Source organism: Tachypleus tridentatus, chromosome 8 (genome assembly GCF_004210375.1).
Source record: "Tachypleus tridentatus isolate NWPU-2018 chromosome 8, ASM421037v1, whole genome shotgun sequence".
NCBI classification, from domain to species: domain Eukaryota; kingdom Metazoa; phylum Arthropoda; class Merostomata; order Xiphosura; family Limulidae; genus Tachypleus; species Tachypleus tridentatus.
This window is the reverse complement of record NC_134832.1, coordinates 19,460,798-19,482,569: the sequence shown is the minus strand read 5'-3', so window position 1 is coordinate 19,482,569 and position 21,772 is coordinate 19,460,798. Positions and strand designations below refer to the sequence as shown.

The window sequence follows — 21,772 nt, the reverse complement described above, 5'->3', positions numbered from 1 at the left end:
AACATTTAACCTTATTACTTTTCAGTTATACTATTAAGTCTCTGTGTGTGTGTGTGTGTGTTTTTCGTATAGCAAAGCCACAAAGGGCTATCTGCTCAGCCCACCGAGTGGAATCGAACCCCTTATTTTAGCGTTGTAAATCCGGAGACATACCGCTGTACTAGCGTGGGGCACAATTAAGTCATCTCTATATCAATGCATGTCTGCTTCCAGTGTGAAAATTCGTCAAACTGGGTTTGACATGCATCATTGTTGTTTAGTATAGAACTGATGGATATTGTCTGATTATTTCTGGAATTAAATCCATATGTTATTTACATAAACTTTGTATATTTGTCAACATCCTTTTTTAAACAGTAACACTAGAAATTGACACATCGATTTTTCGTTACGTGTATCTAAATAGAAATGAGATATGTAAGGCAATGAAATATTCGAGTTTAGGGCATGAAGTATGTCTATTCCGAGTACAACGTCGTTTGTTTCGTGGCATTGTAATGCCATCTGCTGAAAGTGTAATACATTGATTGTTATAATGTCGGACCGTAGCATAGTTGAATATTTTTCTGGTCATGAAGGGCATCGTTGTGGTTATTGTAAATCCGAAACAACAAGTTATTCTAATGGTACTTTAATAGTTTAACCCGTATTTTTAGAAATAATCCCTGATTTTTACACTAAACTGAATCTCAGATACTGTACTTATTAATGTTATGGACCGGAATAGGCAAGACTAACTCAGTTGAACGAGTAGTAGTAGTACTAGTAATATTATTGTAGTAATTCAACTGTTAATCACAATTGTTATTGTTACTACCTTGGCATTGTCCAAAATTGAAATTGCGTTATGTTTTTAAAAAGTAATCAAGCTTCAAAGCGTAGGTTTTGATTTAAAGTGTGGTCTACTGTTTTTAATTTTGTTAATTATATTATAAAGTGATAAAAAGTACATTAAATTTCAATGAAAATGATTATCTAACATTATAATAGCTTTAAATTAAAATTAAAAGTTCAGATCAACCCAACAGGTATAACATTAAAGTAGACTTTAGTTCAATAATAGATGTATATAACAAATCATTAGTTTTGCAAACTACAGGCTTTACCAATAATGTACGATATTGTTATCACTAAGAGTCAGGTAAATGATAGAAAAAAACAAAACCGATAGAGCATAAAACATACCTAGAATTTGAGTAACAATGGGCTTGTTGGTCTGTTGAGGTGGTCCCATTCACTAAACTAAATAAACAAAAAAGCATCCAGAAGGTTAGATTTGAACATTTATAAAGTATTTCCTTTAACTTCTAAATTTACTATAACCACCACATCTAAAGAAAATTCAATTTAAAAGTTAAGCACTCAAAAGGAAAACTGTTAACTGAAGGTAACTTCTATTTTGCTAAAATTTATATTTGTATTTTCTTGTACTATCATTTTTCCCATGTTAAGCACGAAAAATGTTAACATCAGTTTCTGAAGTAATACTAGACACCTCAGTCATATCCTGCCTAACTGGTTTTTTTAAAAATAATTTTAACCTTTCCATCCAATGTATCATCCTAGTAGTAATGCTTTGAAACCCTTTCAAACAATCAAATGTCTTTAAGGTAAAGAGCTTAAAGTTAAATAGTACTTCTTATGTACAGCAACTTAGAAATGAAGTGATAGTGTCTTTTGACTTGTATTCAGCTGTTTGATAGATACAACCTAAAATCCTATTTTTCATGCCACTAGGAACAGCACATTTTTTAATGGCTTTAAAAAGCTAATGAACCAGAACACCAATATAATTTTTATCATGACATTCTTAAAGTTATTTCCATCAAAATTATGTTTATATTTTATAATATGATAGTTTACACATGACCTTACATTTAGTCTAATTAAAGCCATTGATCATTTCTCTTTCAAATTTAATACAACACAAAATGTACTTGTAAATGTTTTAATTAAATACTTCATATAATGAAATCAGTTTTTTTAGTTTAACTTTTAAAGTTTAAAGAAACCTTAATAAAAAGAAATGTATAAATGGTTTTGTTAAGTTAAATGTTTTGTTAAAAAGGTTGACAAGTGAATTGTGTTATGGTACTTTGGGAAGGAGAAATTTTTTTCCCTTCACAAATTCAAGTGTTGGTTTGTAATATAATATTCAAAGCAACAAGAAAATATTTGGCCCTTGAAGACTGCACTTGTATACTTACCCTTAAAATTAATTAACATTTTAAATCCACTATTTATGTTTCAAATAATTCTCTCTTGAACTTCTGTAACTAAGAGAACTACACTGTTACCAACAGTGTTACACCATGTAGAAAGTTTCAACCCAGGTACTCCTTATTATTGAAGGTCATTGGAAATTAAATTATTCATTAGCCTAGGGCTGGACTGCTAATTCTTATGTATTTGTAAATTCAGTAGAATTTGAAAAGCTGGGGTTACAAGGAACAAGATTAAATTATAAAGACATTACAAACATGTTTAAACCTAAATGAAATAGTTCTAAGAAGAATCATGAAACTGAAGTGAAGCATTTTATTTACACTATTAGCCTAATCTAGTTCATCCTAAGTTAATTAAATTAGGCCTGTTGCTTACTATACTGTCTATCACACTGATTTTTTCCTGTATATTCAATGTTGCTTCAGAGTTAACTGTATTTTGCATGCCTCTTTTAATTTTACATCCTAGACACAATCAAGGGTTTGTGGATTACAGAATGGTTGAAACTTGCAAGTCATGGCTATCTACACTTACTGTTTATATTAGATGAATAGTACAAACTATGTCCATGACCTAATTCACATTCAAAATACAGGTATTGTAAGCCTGGCTTATGGTTTTTGTGCCTTGCTTAGCCTTGATAAATAAATAGAAAAATTTTATGACTATCAGGAGTAGACATTGATATGAAAATGGAGGTAGTTCTACCCTAACTGGAGAATCTTGTTGCACCATGAAGCTGTTGGAATTAAAACAGTAATGTAAAATGCAGTACATGTTACACAGTATATACAGTCAAGAAATTGAAGTTCTCACCTGTAAGTCCAATGGAAAGTTAACAACCCCACCCCTGATTGGATCTTCTCATGGCATAAAGTCAAACCAAAGATGTGTTAGGGTTTCCAGGTCAAATATTCTTTGTATTTTGCTTTGTTTTTCTTATTTTATTCATAGTATTGAAGTAGACTATGTACTTTGTATACAGTCATATCATATGGAGAATTAACTGAAGGATAATGTGCAATTATAGTTGAACTTAGTGACAAATGTAGTGAACTTTTGAACAATAAGAATTAAGAAATAGAGGCACTCAAAAAAAATGATTCAAATTGGATGAAATACGTCAACTGTCTAAAGACCCTTGAGCAAAGCATTTACTGAGGAAAACCATTAATTCTACATTTAGGAAAGCCACTACCTTTTTGGTAAACTAGTAACTACTGGTTTTGTTCTAAATTCAACTGATCCCCATATGCCTCATGGTTTTGAGCCATAAAAAAAGATACAAGTAATTGCTAACTTTCTTTGTATTCAATTTATTGAAAATACTTAAACACAACTATAACTAGAAATTGAACATAAAAAATCCAAAACAAAGAGAATATCTTAATATGTACACTCTTTTGTCAGTAATTCACCAGTGGCATAAAATAATGTTGTGGTTGTTGAGCTAGTTGTAAGCTTAGCAATATTTCATTTTGTACAGATTGATAACAGTGCTTTTCTCCTCCTGTTCTAGAATAAATGTATATGGTAATTACTTGTATTGCAGTAAGATTACAGAAGTTTTCTTATAATAAAATATGAAGTCATGACATGCATCTTTATTACGTTTGAAAATAATTTTTATTTCAGGAATGTGGGTACATATGATTGCTGTTGAAGACTATCAAAACCTCATTGATAGAGGTTGGAGGAGGTATGTATCAGTTAGAAAACAAATATACATATAAATTAGCTGACTTCTGTTAAATCCTTATTATTAGCATTTATGTATTATGTCCCCTGTATGCTAGTTAAAAGTTTTCAAAATATGTTATTTATAAGATATAAAAATTGTTGTGTTGATGCAAAGTATAAATAAAATTCTTACTGTATTTTTTTTTATTTCTAGTAATATTGAGTGTGCTACATTAACATAATTTTGGAGCTTCATCATATTCTGATCTTATTTTGTCCTATAAGGTCATGATGTACCTGATAAATGTTCATCATCACTATCCAAGTAGCATAATTTCATTGCAGAACAAACTGTGATAAGGCTGTCAAGTCTGAACAAAACAGTTTTCTTTGCATGTTTTCAATAATTCATCTGATGTATAACGACAGTGATTTACCAGCATTTGTTTCAAGAATGCAGTTATATAGAAATCCATAAGCACAACATTTTGGGACTTTATCACTATGTCTTTGTATGGGGTAGTATGAATAACCAATTCATTCTCTAACTGTTTGAGGTATGTAACTGTTGAAAGATGCGGTGGAAGCAGATTGTATGTGTCATTTATCTCATTTTTCTAGGTTGTGATCCTTTTTTATTATGTTGGATGCTGTTGCCAAAGGCCTTTGTGAATTGTCACCTATTAAAAGATGCCACATTTCGTTTACTAGGGCTAGATTATATTTCATGGGTTTATTTCTGGATTCTTCTCTTGCCCCAGTTTTATCCATAATATTTTGTTTTCCAATGCCATTAAGTACAGACATAGACGTGTTTTGAAAATTCTGAGTACTTTATCTGAACTTGTATTGTGTTATGAGTATCCAAATATTTTGAGATGGAAAGAGCTGTTACATACCCTTCCTAAAAGTGATCAGTTTTTGATGACATCTCACTACCTACAAAATGATAATGTCAAAATGTAGTTCTGATGCATTCTGTTCTGCCATAGAATAGATTATTTCATTTGCTCATTCAGCAGATTGAAATTTGAGAAGTCTTTATCATCTAAATTGTTTTTGTTGCAATAAGGTAGTATAACCAACATGCATGTAATCAACTCTCTAGCAGCTAATAATAAATTGAGTGTATAACAATTTATCTGCTTTGATATTATGCTGAATACTCCTTTGCATAATGTCACATTGTTACAGGTTTTAAGAAATAGCATTATCCAAAAAAAGTTGATTTTAACTATACTGATTTATGAACAAGTTTCTGGTTGAACATTATACATCTAAACATAAATCATTACTTCAAATCTTTGAAGGTGATGAGGCTGAGATTTTAAAAGCTATATATTCTGCCATAAATCACAAGTAACATGTTAGCCACTATCACAGGGATTCCCAACCTTTTGGCACTAGCGACCCCTTACCTAAAAGTTTGAAACCCATGTGACCCCCTACTCAGGGCTTACTATCAGCAGCTTAATTTTTCTTTTATTTTCTGTGAAGGAGAGGTAAAGAAACATCTAAAAAAAATATTTAAAAATTCTGTAATTTATTAGTAAATTAAATCACATTGGTTCAACCTGAATTCACAAAAAGGACATATATTTCTTAAAATAATATTAACATAGGTTTGAACAGCTATCCAATCCAGCTAGTGAGATGCCTGATGTTGCATTTTAGCAGCAAGCTTTGAAATTCCTGGCCGGGCGTTTGTTAGAGCCAGTCTCATGTCATCTCCAACATCCAATCTGTTCTTATTCTTTGTTTTTATATTGACAAGAGTGGAAAATCCTGCCTCACACAAGTAGGTAGAAGCAAATGGAACAAGGACACGTAAAGCTATCATGCTGACTTTGGAGTATGACTGATACATAGCGCACCAGCATTTAGCCACAGATTTCACCTTGAAGAGATCACAAGCTGAAGAGTCGTTCCTTAGATCCAGAAATTCATCTTGGATATCATCTGGGATGCTGGATACATCAAGTTCAGTACAAAATGGGTTCCTTACCAGGGCCTCCTGTTCCTGTGATAGCTCAGGGAAGTAATGCTCGACTTCCTTTTCTAGAGACTGAAAATGTTGGTAATCTCATCCTTGAGGAACTGATCCAGTTGGATCTGAGACTCATCCATCACTCCACAAAGTTTTTCAAACATAGCGATGTTTCCAAGATTGGTTTTCCGACACCAGTTCTGCAGTTTGGAAACAAAGGCCCGAAGACTATCTTGAAAAAGGAGAACATGTGTTTCCCTTCCTTGAAGCTTCAAATTGAGCTTGTTCAGCTGATCAAAAATGTCGGCTAGGTAATGCAACCCTTTTATTCCATGCTTCATCTTTGAAGTGAGCTACAAGATCTTTCCTTTCTTGAGTCTCCAGGAATAGCTTTATTTCATCTTTCATTTCAAAGACACGATTAATAACGCTTCCTTTCGACAACCAACGCACTGCTGTGTAGAAGAGAAGGACTTCGTGGTCAGCATTCATGTCTTTGCATAGTTCTTTGAATAGGCGAAAGTGTTGAGTGCTTGAGTCTTCACATACTTCGATCCCAGCATAGCTGGTGCCCCATCCGTACAAACCCCACACACGTTTTCCCATTGAAGATCTTCGTCTTGAAAAAAAGTTGAAACTTTTTCCATGACATCATCAGCTTTTGTTGTGGTTTCAAGTGCACTGCAGAATAATAATTTGTCTTTGATGTCACCTGAATTAATGTATCTTACGAAGACAAGCAACTGAGAACATGAACTTACATCTGTTGACTCGTCGAGCTGAAAGGAGAACAAAGGGGAACCCTTGATTTCAGTCAAAACCTGTTCCTTCACATCCATTGACATTTTTGAAATGCGCCTCTGTGTAGTGTTATTTGACAGGGATACTTGCTGCATCTTCTTTGCACTGGCTTCTCCAAGAATAAGATTTACTGCTTTCATCATGTAGGGTTTAAGAAGTGTTTCTCCAATCGTGTGAGGCTTTTTTTGTTTAGCAATTTCGAATGCAATCTCATATGAAGCTTCCACTCACGGCTGCACTCTGCTGCTGAAACGACCCACTTCTATCGATTCTTTGGCTTTAAGACACCGCTCATGCCGTTTGAAGAAATCCAAACCCTTCTTTGCATGTTCTGGATGTTTCATCTCGAGATGACGCTTGAGTTTTGATGGTTTCATTGACTCTGCACTCAGGACAGCATGGCAAATTTCACCAGAATTGATTGTTTCAAGTATTAATTTTTTATTCCTTTATTTTTTTATTCCTTTATTTCTTTCTGTTAATTCTCTGGACAGATTTGTTTAGCAATTTCGAATGCAATCTCATATGAAGCTTCCACTCACGGCTGCACTCTGATTCTTTGGCTTTTAAGACACCGTTCATGCCGCTTGGTGCACTCAGGACAGCATGGCAAATTTCACCAGAATTGATTGTTTCAAGTATTAATTTTTTATTCCTTTATTTCTTTCTGTTAATTTCTCTCCTCTCGATGGTTCAGTGGTAAGCCTGAGGTTATAAGACTAAAAATCAGGTTTCAATGTCTGCATTGGACAGAGCACAGATAGTTCACTGTGTAACCTGAAAACCTAACATTTTTTAGTGCATTGTTATTAATGCATGGTAAATTAAACTTGAAAATGTTTAACTTTGTTTTTTCTGTAAAACAAATTGTTAAATTCTTCATGTTAGAGTGAGAATTTTTTTTAAATTTCAGTATGTGTATTTCATTAAAAAATAACTACTTTGAAGAAATGAATAATTATCAATGAATTTTTTTCATGATATAAGTATTAATATAAATTTATAAGTGTATTAAATTTTCAGAAATACCACTCATCTCTTCATATAAGAGAAAACTATTATTTACTGATGTAAAGGCCTTTGCTTATGCATCAAGCTTTGAACGAAGCTCTCTCTCCTAAATCTAGTAACTTATATTATGCTTTCTTTTTGGCATCCCTCTTTCCAGATGGCATCACAGTTCACTGAGATGATTTATTTTTGGTGCCATTCCTCAGTTTCCCAGTGGAAGCTTGTCTCTCCATGTTTGTGCATCTATTGACCTTAGCAAAAGACCTTTGGATCACATGGGGCTTTCTCAGTGGCTTCTCTGTGTTGGAAAGTCTGGCTTCTTTTGAGTCTCAGATGTGTGTATGTATTTCCTTTTCATTAGACTCTGGACCATCAGTGTAATATACTCAGTGATCCATTTTATTCTTTGTTACTTCTTCTGTCAGTTTTTTAACTCTTGCTATCTGCACTAATTCATTCCATGACACTTGACATAATTTTTTGTGTAGTAGGATTTTTCATCTTTTCATGACTTATCTGTCCACTTTGCTAGTTGAGTTACACAATTTGTTCTGCATATTTAATTCTTTCTTTTGACTTTTTCGTATCTGCTTCCATCAAATTTATCTTACTGCTTTTCTGCCATTGGCAATTCCCTAGATGATATCTTACAGTTGGGGATATGGATTACCCCCAACACATTTGTGCCTTGTTCATTATATCACATTGCAATTTCATCCAATTCTGAATTTTATCCGAAATCAAGGTCATGCATCAGAAAATAAAACAAAGTGAAAGCATAAGGTAGGGTATCTGCCCTCTCACCTGTCTATAACTTGCTGTCCATATTTGCATGGACCCATTGCACATACTATCAGTTTGTGACCTTGTGTAGATAACAGCATTTTCCTTTTATTCTTCCATATGTTAATTCCTTCTACCACCATTTTTTTTTCATCTAGTGGAGTCACAGGAGACTGCTGTTTTGTCAGCCTGTAGTTGCTTGGAAGGTCAACATGGAAAGTGACCCTTTTGGTTATTGTAATCCCACTGGTTATGCCAGTTTGTTGGATCTTATAATCTCTTTGGAATGCAAGTCTAGCATGTTTCCTTGTGTACTGGCTTATTCTGATATTTTGTATATTTCTCTGATATTGTATAATGTATGTCTTGCCATACTACATGACCATTTTCTGCCAACTGCCTAAGATATAATAGTGGTTGAGTAATCTTCTACTCCATTAACCTATTCAACATTTTAGTACCACGGCAGAACGTTCTTATCTTTATACATTTTGTTATACCAACTTTAAAAGCTTGTGTTGAAATAATATTGGTCATGGGAGCTACTGTGCTTGGATGATGTGTTTATCTTCTTTTTGTGGAAGGCTATAATGTAATAATGATTGCATCACAGACTGGTAATGTACACCTTATTACATATAGAGATGGGAGCTTTTTTTAAGACTTAGCAATGCATAAATATTTTTTTACCAATGAAGTAAGATAATAGCTCTTTCTTAGGATGATGAAGTTTCTTTATAAAATGTGTCTTCAAATGAGGAAGATGTAAATTATGCAACATGTTTCAATCACTCTCATAAATATTTGTTATTTTAGATGATTTTTAAGTGGAAAACTGTCCAATACAATGCATGATGAAAAATTTCAAGTTTGACTTTATTAATACTTGTGCTATGAAAAACAAGTTCAAAAATATTGCATCCTTAGTTCTACTTGTAAACATAAATAGACATTATTCCTTAAGTTAAAATGTATTAACTATGTTATTGTGTGACATTCTGTACATACATATATACAAGTGTTTAAGTCACTAGAATTTAGTTCCTTTGTAAATATGCAGATTTCATCATTACTTGTTATCTAATATGTTCCATAACAATATTAGCTTGTTTTCATAAAATTCTATAAAACTGAAAGTGAAAAATTTCAACAACTATAGTGTTTTGAAATGTAGCCTAATTTCTAGCTATTTATATCATTTCCAATTGTTTTTTAGCATCATTTAGTAAAGGGTATAGTGCATATCTTGAACAAAAACCGTGTATGGTTTTGAAATTTCACATTTTTGATGGTAAAACTTTTAGTTGTAATAGATGATGTGTTAAACAGTGGAGAATGTTTGTCAGTATTAGTGACTGTACTTCATTGAATCTTGATATGTAACAATAAACCTGTGTGACTGGACAGGTAATAATATAGCATGCTGATTTTGATGCAACATTTGCGAAGTATTTCAGTCTTAGCTACTTTTTTGCAACTTTTATGATATCTTATTCTGAGATGTGTAAATGATTCTTTTTATAAAAATATATTGTATTTGACTTCAGAATTGTTCACTACATTCGTAAGCTTTCTTACCATTATCACTAAACACTCAACAGTATGTCTCTCATAATGCATTTACAACACTGGCTAATTTCATCAGTCCTTTATTTAGATATAAGTATAAGAAATTGGTCATTGTCACAGAAACATATTTCTAAAATTAGGTCATTACTCAGATTGTTGTAACAAGTACAAAAGTATTATCCAATGTTTGAGTTACAAAAAACAAAATGAAGTTTTATAATTTTGCTTATGGGAGGAAACTTTTAAATACTGACATTAATCTTTTAATTTATGTGAATTTGTGTAAGTGGGTAAAACTTAATATATTTTTCAAAAAAGTACTTCACTATTATCCAGAAATTACACACACTTATCAAAAGTTAGTAGTAACAAATCTGGAAAGATTTTATATGAGTACAAAAGGGTTATGTGGTCAGTTAAATTCACCAAACCCGTGTGAAGAGAATTAAGAGGAGTAATAAGTGATTTTTTTAAAAAAGTAAATGGTGACTTTACACTTTACTTTTTCTAAGAATAAATACACAAGGACAGTCTTAAATGACCAGACTGCGTTTTTGTTTTCTTTTGTTAGGAAATTAAAGTTACAAAAATATAAGTTATTTGACTCATTTTGAAAAAAGTTTGTTAAATAAACAAATAGTAAAATAATGTGTGCTGTAACTAAATGATAGTATCTACATATTCCTGAAGTTAGTTTTTGATCTTGAAATTTCAACAGTGATGAAATAAAGTTTAACCATGTAGTTAATATTTATTCTTCAATTGTATTTAGTTTAACTTGAATACATATTTTAATGTTATAATTGGCTGTTTGAATTTAGTTTATATAAATATTCAACATGAATCATAAGCTATTGTGATTTTTTTGTTTTAAATGAGTAACACAGCAAATGTAGTAACACTATTAAAACCTACAACTAGCTTTGAGTGAATGAACAGATATTATACATTTTTTATTTTAAGTACACATTTATTTTGTTTGTTGTGTGAAGAGCTCCTCAGTAGCATAGCAGTATGTCTCTGGACTTATACTACCAGAAACTAGAATTTGATACCTATGGTGGAAAGAGCACAGACAATCTTTTATGTAGTTTTGTGCTTAATAACAAACAACGATAAATATGTGTAGAATTTTCTGTTGGATGAAACATAACTGTTACATTGTATTTATTATGCAAAATAATAACCCATGTTTACAAGTTATGTTTAGCTTGTTATAGATTAATTACTTTGTAACTTAATATTTTTTATTGAATAGTTTCTTTTAGTCTCGATCGTAATATTGTATTTTTGTTTTGTGACTTTTATCGATACCTATGAATGCCATTAATTGAAGTAATAGAAAAACAGAAAATGTCATGCAATCTAGAATTTTCTGTAACAATTAAGACCAATCAGTGTATTAAAACTTTATCTTTTTATTTATATTTAATCTCTTAATTGATATATATCTAAAGTGAAGAACTTTATATATAACTTCATGATTTTTCATTTTCACCTGCACAGTTTATTGATTTTTTGGAAAGGTGAGTTTTCTAGTCCAAAGGATAAATAGTTCTCAACTTTTTTAATCTAGGCCTGCTATTATAACTTTAAGATATGGTAGACATTTTAAATTAGCAAGCTATGAATTAACCTTTCAAAAAGGTTATAAAAATGAACTGTAATATGTTAAAATATAGTATACCTTAATGTTATTATGGAAATTTATGCTTTTCAGAAGTGGAAAGTACTGTTACAAGCCTGCTATGGAAATCACTTGCTGTCCTCAGTATACTATCAAGTAAGTTTGCATTTTCTTTGCTTAGAGTTTATACAGTTTTTTATGTGAGAAATCATCAATTGGGAATTGTTCATATGTTATATCAATCAAATTGTAAATATTTAGTAATTATTAACGTGTTTAGGTCACTTGTTCCTTTCTTAAGTTAACAGCATCTTGTATTTTTAGGCCAGTACTTCTGTTTTGTTGAATTAGTTTTTGTATTTAGTAACTAGTTTGAAGTTTTTATAAACTGGAAAGATTGAAGTTGCAATTTGTATCTACTTGAGAGTAAAATTAAGCTGTCACAATTTTCTTTTTTAAATCATAAATATTTTGACAAAATTGATATAATTTTCTATCAATACTAGGCAATGAATATAGTATTTAGTGCAACTCAGACTTGCCCAATTAGAATCAAAAAACAAATGTCCATATGTAGCAAATTGTATTATCACTCAAAATTTTCCACTAGAGGTAGCAATTCCTGATGAAGTAAAGCAAAGGAATAAGGAAAACTTTTAAATCAAAAAAATACTTATGCTCAATCAAAATATCTGACTGATTTTGTATCAAAAGAAAATAGATAAGGAACTGATATACATCTTTGAAGGTTGAAATCTCACAAAGGGGTGTTAAAATGGGTATGTGTAAAAACTCAGCAATGCATAGTTTGAATCTGATAAATGTACATGTAACAATGTATTAAAATTAATCTTACAGGTGTGATTGTAAAGCTATCAAACTTACTACATCACAAAAGAAAGTATTGAAAAAAATGCACAATTTCCTAGCTTATGGAAGAAAATCAATGCAAAGTGTAAGTAGTTTTGTTCAATTATGTACGTTTTATTTTAGAGACAAATTTAAGTATATCAGTGTTTCGTTGATTAAAAAGTTACTTGCGATGTTAAGTAATTTGTAATTCTTTGCAATTTTGGTTCTTTGATTATTATACCTCCTATGGGTAGATAATCAACTAATGAAAATTAGTGTTTATGATTATTCCAACTATCAAAGTTATTAAAATATGGGCATTATGGTTTCGCATTTCTATTTTCAATTTATAAAAAAATTCATAGTTCCAGTAATTACTGTTTTTGATTATTTCAAATTTCCAAAATATTAGCTATTTATCACTACCATTGGTATGATTGTGCATCACAGCATACAAGTGTTCTGTGTGTTCACAGTTGATGAACTGTGTAGCATAGTCACTGTTGGTTACAATCAAGCCATAATGATTCCTGTTGTTGATGTTTACCTTCTAAGTCTGGAAAATACATTGCGTACTTATTACAGGTTATAAAAATAACCATTGTTATCTGTGATGAAATTCATTTGAAAAAAAAGTTATTGCAAGTTATTTTTTTCCTTATTTATTGGCTCACTAAAGGTTATGAATGCTGAATAACTTGCTTATTTAATTGATATTTTAGACATTACTAGACATGGACTAGTAATACCAGTCTCACAGTATGTAACATTAAGTTGTTAACCTGTTCACATATTTAACTACAACTAAGTCTAGTTAGGTAGGATACACTGGAAAGGAAAAATGTTTGGTGTTATCACATGCAAGTGCAATAAGTTTTAAGTTCTGTAATTTCTGTATTTCTCAGTATTTGTACATTTTCTTCTAGCCTGTAGTATTAAATAAAATAATGATTTTAATTTGTTCTTTCTAACAGTTTGCTTTCACTTAAAAATGTATGTTTTTATGCTTATAAAGTTGTTAATGTTTTAGTTTTGCCCACTAATGATGAAATTCAAAAGAAATTCTGAAATTTTTGATAATTTTTGGTTTTCCTATTACCAAGATTTTAGTAATTATATAATAACTATGGAAAGTTCCAATCTTCACTCTGGTTATTAGGTTGATTTATTCTAGATAACTGATGGCATGTGTATTCTGAACTCCTTTTAGTATAAAAAAGTATAACCTATAAACTTTTGTTGCTCCTTTATGGAATGTGGCCTGTCAAGAAACATAATCTTCCTTCTGACTTGTCCTCTGATTTTAAATCTAAATAATAAAAACAAATAACAAAAAAACCTCTGTAATTAATGGAGCTTCTAAATTATAAAACAACTTTTTTTTTCAAATTTGTAGTTTATACATTTAATTTTATACTTTTAGCAAATGGTCTCTTAACAACAGTATTGGGTTATACAGTTATTGCTAAGCAGAAGGATATAAAAGCCATAGTTGGAATGCATATTAGTAAAGTGTGGTGGCTTTTCTATATATTAGAAGTTCTTATTATAAGGAACCACTTCTTTTCTGTGCAATTTTTCACTAGCTTGCTTTGTTAACATTTATATGCATGTGTGTGGACAGGTAATAATAAACTAGGTGCAGACTGTCTGGATATTCTTAGTATGGGTGCAAAATATTCAGATTTCTTGGTTTTTTCCTTTTGTAGTTATGGTGGTCACACACACTTTTATTATTACATATTCCTATTATGAATCATTTTAACCACTGCAAAGAGGTCAGATAGTAGATACTGTACTGTAATTTTGTAGGATTGGTGTGGCTTGGATTTCACTGAAATATATGTTACCTATCACAAATTAACAAGAATATTTACCTGTCTTGTCATATGAAAGATAAGGAGAGTTGTTTTAAACAAATAATTTATTTAATGTTAGTAGTCTTCTTAAAGTTTATTCTAATTTTCAAATTAGACATTTTTCGGATACACATTTTATGTTTGTCATTTGTGCATTTTATAAAAAAAACATTTTGTGCCAAAATGTGGCAAAAATTGTTTTTAAACACAAGCTGAAGATTTCCTACTTAACAGTGTTGCTAGTGACAAAAATGACCATGTAGTCACCCTTTTGTTTTAAAAATGTACAATAATCTATCCTTGATGATATTTTGTAAATTATTGAGGAAATAATTATTTAATCCAACAATTTACTAATACGGATTCATCAAGGTAAACAAGACACTTATTGATTTAGGAAGTTTTTGAAATGAGGCTGTAGTGGAAAGAAATTGGGTATTATGTTTTCTGGAGTAGTAGTTTGTATTCTATTTATATTTTTAGCATGTTATTTCTGTCTACTGCATTAACATAATGTTTTAAAAATTTCACCGTTGGTCTCTTCCACAGAATAGATGAATAATTATGTGTATTCTATGTGCCAGGCATAACCAGGTGGTTAAGGCACTTGACTCATAATTTGAAGGTCACAGGTTCGAATTCCCATCATACCAAGCATGCTTATCCTTTCAGCCATGGGAGTGTTATAATGTGGCAGGCAATCCCACTATTCGTTGGTAAAAGAGTAGCCCAAGAGTTTGTGGCAGGTGGTGATGACTAGCTGCCTTCCCTCTAGTCTTACACTGCGAAATTAGGGACGGTTAGCACATATAGCCCTCAAGTAACATTGTGCGGAATTAAAAAAAACAAACAAAGCAAAGAAAGTATTTGTCTATTTGCAAGAATTTTGAAACCAGCAAAAAATACCTCTGGTCATAACATTCTAAAACACAAGTATGAGAGATCTGTTATCTGCATATTAAGCTATTTCTGTGAACAAGGAAGATCGTAACTTAGCACTTGCATCAAGTATGAAACACATTGCCAAGCATAAGGAGCTAAGAGATACGACACTTTTTGTAGAATGTAAACAGTTGGGTATCATTGTTGAGCTTGATACTTTAGGAAACTGTTACATGAGAAAGAATATTGGTATAGTCCTTTGCCAATAAATTAAAATAACATGCCATAAAAAAAAATTAAACTCTTTTTGGAAAACAATCATGAAATTTGTCTAAAAATACAAAGAATAACATGCAATAAATCCTTCACAAAGGCTTATTAGCAAAAATGAGGATGGAAATGAGAAAATAGAAACAGAACTATATTTAATATGTTTTAATGTGACTTTATTGTGGAAATTATATATTTATATAACACTAAATAGATGTAATAAAGGTATAAGAAATCTAAACAAAAATAAAATCAGTAATTGAAACAAAAGCAGAAGGTCATGATAGGTTACAAATTACAAAGTGAAGAAGAAAATATTTGGAAAATATATTTGTATCAAACACCTAAACATTAAAATAACATTACTATTTAATATAAAAAAGTACATGTATTATAATGGTGTTGACAAAATTTGTAACTAATACTAATGAATTAAAAAACACTAATAATGTGTGTCCATGTGGGAAGGTTTTTTAAACTTTGTTGTACAATACCAAAACAAAATTAGGAGTAAAGAAAAGTGAAGAAGGGTATCCATAAGAGAGGAGAAAGTGCAAATATAGTACTATGAATTGTAGATAGATCTGTTACTCATAAGACTCCCATCTCAACAGAAATGTTTAAGTATTAAGGTTTTGTAAATAAATTTCTTAATTTTTTTATAGACACCTAGAACACCAGTATTATCCTGTTAAGTAAGAACCTGGAACAATATCACCATGTTTTAATACTTGCCCCATTAACCAGGTTTAGAATGCTTTTCTAGATCTGGTGACTTTTACTGGTTTGTCATCTATGATCACACCATTTGGCTCAAACTTTTGTATTACAAGTATTTGGGGGGTATTACATATTGTAGTCTAGGCAGGTCACTAAACTGTTTTAATTACTTTAAGTAGACAGCTCTGCTTTTAAATTTTATAAACTTTTTACATTCGTATGCTAAATACCACAATAAAACAATATATGCAAAATACAAGTTTCATCCTGGTGAATATTTGAAACTTAAGCTATTATATAGTAAATATTGTTAGTGTATATTCAAAATCTGTGTATATTTTATATAATTATTAATTTATATTTCTTGTAAATCACTATAATAAACTTCATAAAGCAAACATGGTCTACTTTGAAGAAAATTTTGTGGATCCTAATACATGTTTTAATAGTTTAATTTTCCAATAAAGGTTTTTAATTTAAAATTGTAAAAATTCATTCTGATTTTTTAAATTTTACCTGACATAATTTCAAGTTAGTTTCAAATCAAAATTTTGTTCTGTAGAAAGATTCCTTATAAATCTTATATTAATAACAGATGAAAATGCTAATATTTTAAACATATTGTTATGTTCTTTGAGTGCTTTGTAAAGAATAGGTGTAAAATGTTTACAAGGTCAGGCTCTTTTCATAGACCCCAAGAAGGCTTATGTCTTTATTATTTTATGATATAAAGTACAATGTAGAAGAAAATGTATGTATTATGTTTTTTTGTTAACGTAATAAAATAATTAATATTTACAACTGTTGATACTATATTAATTTATTGATTTTGTTACTGTTTATTGAAAATTGATTAGTACATTTACATGTTTAATTTATTACATTGTTAATAATTTGGTATGACTGAGTGGATAAAGAATACTGTTTTATGAACAATTGCCCCATGATCAGAGATTTGCATTTTTAAGGCATATTAGTGCCTGTTGCAAACTTTTATACCAAAATTAAAATTCCAAGAAGTAAAAGATGTAGTTTTACAAATAAAACATATAAATCATCTAGAAAAGGTAAATTTATAGTTTATTTAATTATAAAGGTAATAGTTACATACATTTTTAATTCAACATATTAATATAAAAACATTAAATTTATTACTTCTACATCAGTAATACAGATTTTATTATAAATTAAGAATATAAGTTTACATAATACTGTCAAAGCTCAGTTAATTTACATTTTAAGTAGCCCAAGAGATGATGATGGATGCTGCAAACCAGTTGCTTTTCTTCTGGTTGTGTAGTTCAAAGTTAGTGATGATGAGACATAGCTTTACCATAAATGAAAATGCAAAGAAACAATTGCATCTGAGACAACTACCACAGTCACTAGGCCATACCAGCTCAATTCTAAACGAACTTCAATTAATGAAAAAATAAATAAGGAAACATTATCATATTATTATTTTTATTATGATTGAGCTAAATAGTTGGAGGAATCAAAAACCATAATTTTGAATAATTATTTACTTGACATTAATTGAATTAATTATGATTTTGATTTATATTTATGTTATAGAGCACTAATTGATTTAATTAATGTTTACAGGTAATTAATTGACCAACTTTAAAATTAAATAATTTTACATTTTTGCTTGTTGCAGCATTCAGCATTAAAGCAATTGACTGAAAACATTGGCTGCAATTACTCATTTGAAATTTTTAAAAAATCCTTAGTAGCAATTAAAGGGGTTAAGTATGGTATTGATGATATTTTTGTTTAAAAATCTTTGACTTGCATTATTAGGGACCTTGTAACCAGTGAAGATGTAGACTTCTAAGTAGTTTGGTACATAAACAGTTGAGAAAAATTGTATAGAGTGTAAGAGAAAACTTTGCAGCATTAAGAACAAAATTCCCTTAAGGTTTAATCTGAATAAATAATTTTTAATTAATTATTGTAAGGTTTTCTATCAAACTTTATTTTCCAGTTCTTATGCATTCATTTATTTAAAAAGGTTTTAACTTAATTGTTGTAACAGAAATGTGTTTATTCTAGTAGTTTAAAGAACTGGTTTTAAAAAAGCATTGTTACACAGTATAAGACCATACTAAAAAGACTGATAAAAAAAAAAGATGATAGTGAAAGTGATGAAAGTCAAAAGGGCCAAATGTTTGCAAACTTTCAGCCACACCTCAAAATCCTTGGCTACTTTCATTATAGTGATGATTAAAAAAATTAGAAGTACAGTAATTCCATTTGACCACATACTGATGAAGTTGTGCTGTGAAGCAACAGTGGACTTTTTTGTCTTTGTTATTGTTGTTTTCAATTTTGTTCTTTAAAACTATTGTTAACTTAGTGAAAGATCTCTTAAATGGTTATTAAAATGTTGCTGTAAGATTAACCGTGCCATCCCTTGCAGAAACTTGTCACTCTACAAACTGTAATGTCAGACATAATCATTGCCATCACATGAAGCATGACTAACAACAAAGAATGCAGTTTCAAAGTAATTATGGGTCACAAAACATAGTTCTTCTAAAGTGCAATTAATCCTCCATTTAAAAAACACAATGTGACATAGTACAAGACTATACTATTATGTTTTTGTATCTTTTAGTAACCAAGTGACAATCGTTACAGATTTAGTTTGAAGATATTTAGGTGCATAGTTTTATTAATCTAGTTTTTAATTTTGTAATTTATTACGTTCAAGCAATGGATTGTCTTTAATTTATTGTTCTAAAAATGTATGCTAAATCTAATGAATTACAGGATCTAACTATTTATTTCAGTATTTGTAAACTATAATTTTTCACCATTTACTTACCTTTATAAGTTGTAATTTGATGAACACAGACGAGTTTAATTATAAATAAAGCCAGTCTATATTAATGGATTTTCATATTTTACTAGGACATCAAGTCATCTAATTCTTTAGATGATGTGAAGTCTACAGATGAACCTATCTCTGACTTTCCTGATTCTGAATTAGTTAGTAAAATGGCAGAAAGAACTGAAAAGGACATCAAAAATATAACTGTATGGAATAAGAATGAAGGTGTGGGAATAATAAATATATTTAGTCTTTATTGAAGTAGTACAAAAATTGTCACCTACAAGAAAGAAAAAAAATTGTAGTTTGGTCTTTCAGCCACAGGTCTGATAATCAGATGAAGTCATTATAGGGTGTTTTACGTCTTAGAATTATTGTCATATTATTGAAATATGATAAAAATATTTGTTATAAACAGATAATGTAGATATACAAGTACTAAGTTTTGTTTTTGTTTTTGAAGTAATGATTAAAAACATTTACTTGTTTTCTTTTTCTATGTAATAATAAATGAAAAGTACAAAATACCTGATTTACCAACATAAAATTATTTTCCTTTAATAACAGTGTGGGGTAGCTGCATTAATACTAGATTAATATAGTGTAAAATGAGAACATTAGACTGCACTTAGCATATCAGTTGATTAACTATTACAGTCTGTATAAATTATTATTATACCTGATGTGTGTTTGAATTATCTTTTGTTGTTTTTTCATACATGTATGTGAGAAAACTAACATAGTTGATCAGTTTATTATTAAATGATGCAGAAGGGGAAAAATGCTCATTAAATGAAGAGAATGTTGTTGATTTTGGATCACTTAATATGTAGTATGGAAAATTTTATAGTAAATGTTTAAGTAGCTCTTGTTTTAATGCTGCTGGATTGAGTTTTTATTATTAGAACAGCTGAAATAAAAATATTGTTAAATTTTGTTGAAAATGTTTGAAACTTAATGAATTTTTATTTCCTAAATTTGTTTTCGTTATTCAATTTTGAAATTTTTCATGTATGTTAATTTTGTTGTTATTAATTTAGGTATTGCATCTTGTAGTAGCTTTGTTGAAAGTTCACACCTCAAACCAGCAAGCAGCTTAAAAAGAAAAGATGACATGGATGATGTTCATCCATATCAAGGAACAACCAAAAGTGAAAAGCAGAAGTATTCAAAATTTAGAAACCCCAGACCAGGTATGTTGCTGTTTAGGAAATTTTTTAGCAGAATTATAAATGAGAACAAGCTTGAGGTTCTTGTTCTTTGTCGAGGTTATGAACTTTAAAAATGTTTGGTTGGATGCTGTAATAAATAACACAAGAATCTTAACTTTCACATAATTATTTATAACATAACAGATTATAACATTATTCCTTATTACCTCCCCAAAAGTTTTTTTTTATATAAATTTTAATCCTATGGACAGTGGTATGGGTCAGAGGGCATGTCATCACATTTGTAGATGTACATTCAATATGTCATTTAACTATTATATAATAAATGTATGTCAATAAGTTTGTCATCAAAATGTAGATTATAATTCAAATTTTAGGATTGTATATTAGTTGATTTCTTAATTTGAAAGTAAATATGAAAAGTATCAGTTTTTGTGCGTGTAACCTTCTGAGTTTGATCAGTTTGCACTTTGTGCCCACAATACAACGTTTATACTTTCTAACAAATTAATTACTAAAATTTTCAATATTATCAAGCTAAAATATAAAATAAGAACCTCCTATCTTTTATGTTTGTTGAGATATCTTAATATTGAACAAATCTACCATATTGGCTTTGCCCACCATTCATCATTTGGGAAGATTTGTTTTTTGACTGTTACTTTTGTATACCAATAACTCTATAACCTATTGAAAGCCCTACATTTCTTCTACATAATTCTGTCACTCTTCCTAAGTGTTATTCAGGAGATAAACAAACTTGTATTGTTGTAAAGTATGAAATATTATGATCTGGGCTATTTACTGAACAGAAATTAAATCCAGTTAGGAAGTCTGGCATTGATATAATAATTTATAGTTTTTTTGGAATTCCAAAATGTGTATACATATACATATATATTTTTCATCTCCACGTGTGAATTTTGACATGGCTTATGACAAGGGTTAGCAAATATGACTTACAAGTGCAAACAGGGACTCTGTAGCATCATAAACAGTAAAGGTCATTGTTTTCTAAATATTTTTTATTTACTGTTCTATGTTTTAAGCAAAATAACTAACATTTAAATATCTAATGTATGCATGTATGTAATGTACATTAAATATGTAATGTATGGCAACCAAAATGTTATATTTTGCAAAATACTAGTACACTACTGCTAAGAGTAAGAGATGTGTACCTTGTCTTATTATAGATGAGTAAATTTTTTATTGAATTTTTTCTGTTTGTTTACATTAAGGAATAATAAATTGTATAAAACTTAAAATTTAGCAATTCAGAAAATATTTTATTGAATATTGGTTTCTATGCAAGCATAATAGTATAGGAATCATGACTTGCACACTTTACACCTGTACTAAGACTCAATCCCTACCACCCAGAGGGTTAACTAACATCCAAGTGCATAGCAACTTTATTGGTTTGAATACAACTTTATACAGAGCCAAAATGAAAAATACTTTTTCTTTCTTTTACAAATCACTTTAGACATCTCT

General features: G+C 30.0%; 1 protein-coding gene across 8 annotated transcripts in view; it reads left to right on the top strand.

Moving 5' to 3' along the window:
- The first annotated feature begins 427 nt into the window (after positions 1 to 427).
- Positions 428 to 21,772, top strand: part of Ate1 (arginyltransferase 1) — a 62,051-nt gene continuing 40,706 nt past the window's right edge. For 2 of the 8 annotated variants that reach the window (XM_076517864.1, XM_076517869.1), the window contains exons 1-6: positions 482 to 1,387; positions 3,862 to 3,925; positions 11,778 to 11,840; positions 12,543 to 12,639; positions 19,184 to 19,328; positions 20,144 to 20,296. In XM_076517864.1, the coding sequence (XP_076373979.1) occupies positions 3,864 to 3,925; positions 11,778 to 11,840; positions 12,543 to 12,639; positions 19,184 to 19,328; positions 20,144 to 20,296 (520 nt within the window). In that variant the 5' untranslated portion in view covers positions 482 to 1,387; positions 3,862 to 3,863. Of the gene's footprint in view, positions 1,388 to 3,001; positions 3,133 to 3,861; positions 3,926 to 11,777; positions 11,841 to 12,542; positions 12,640 to 19,183; positions 19,329 to 20,143; positions 20,297 to 21,772 lie in introns of those variants that run through there. The other 6 variants (XM_076517862.1, XM_076517867.1, XM_076517866.1 and 3 more) reach the window with 6 other exon arrangements.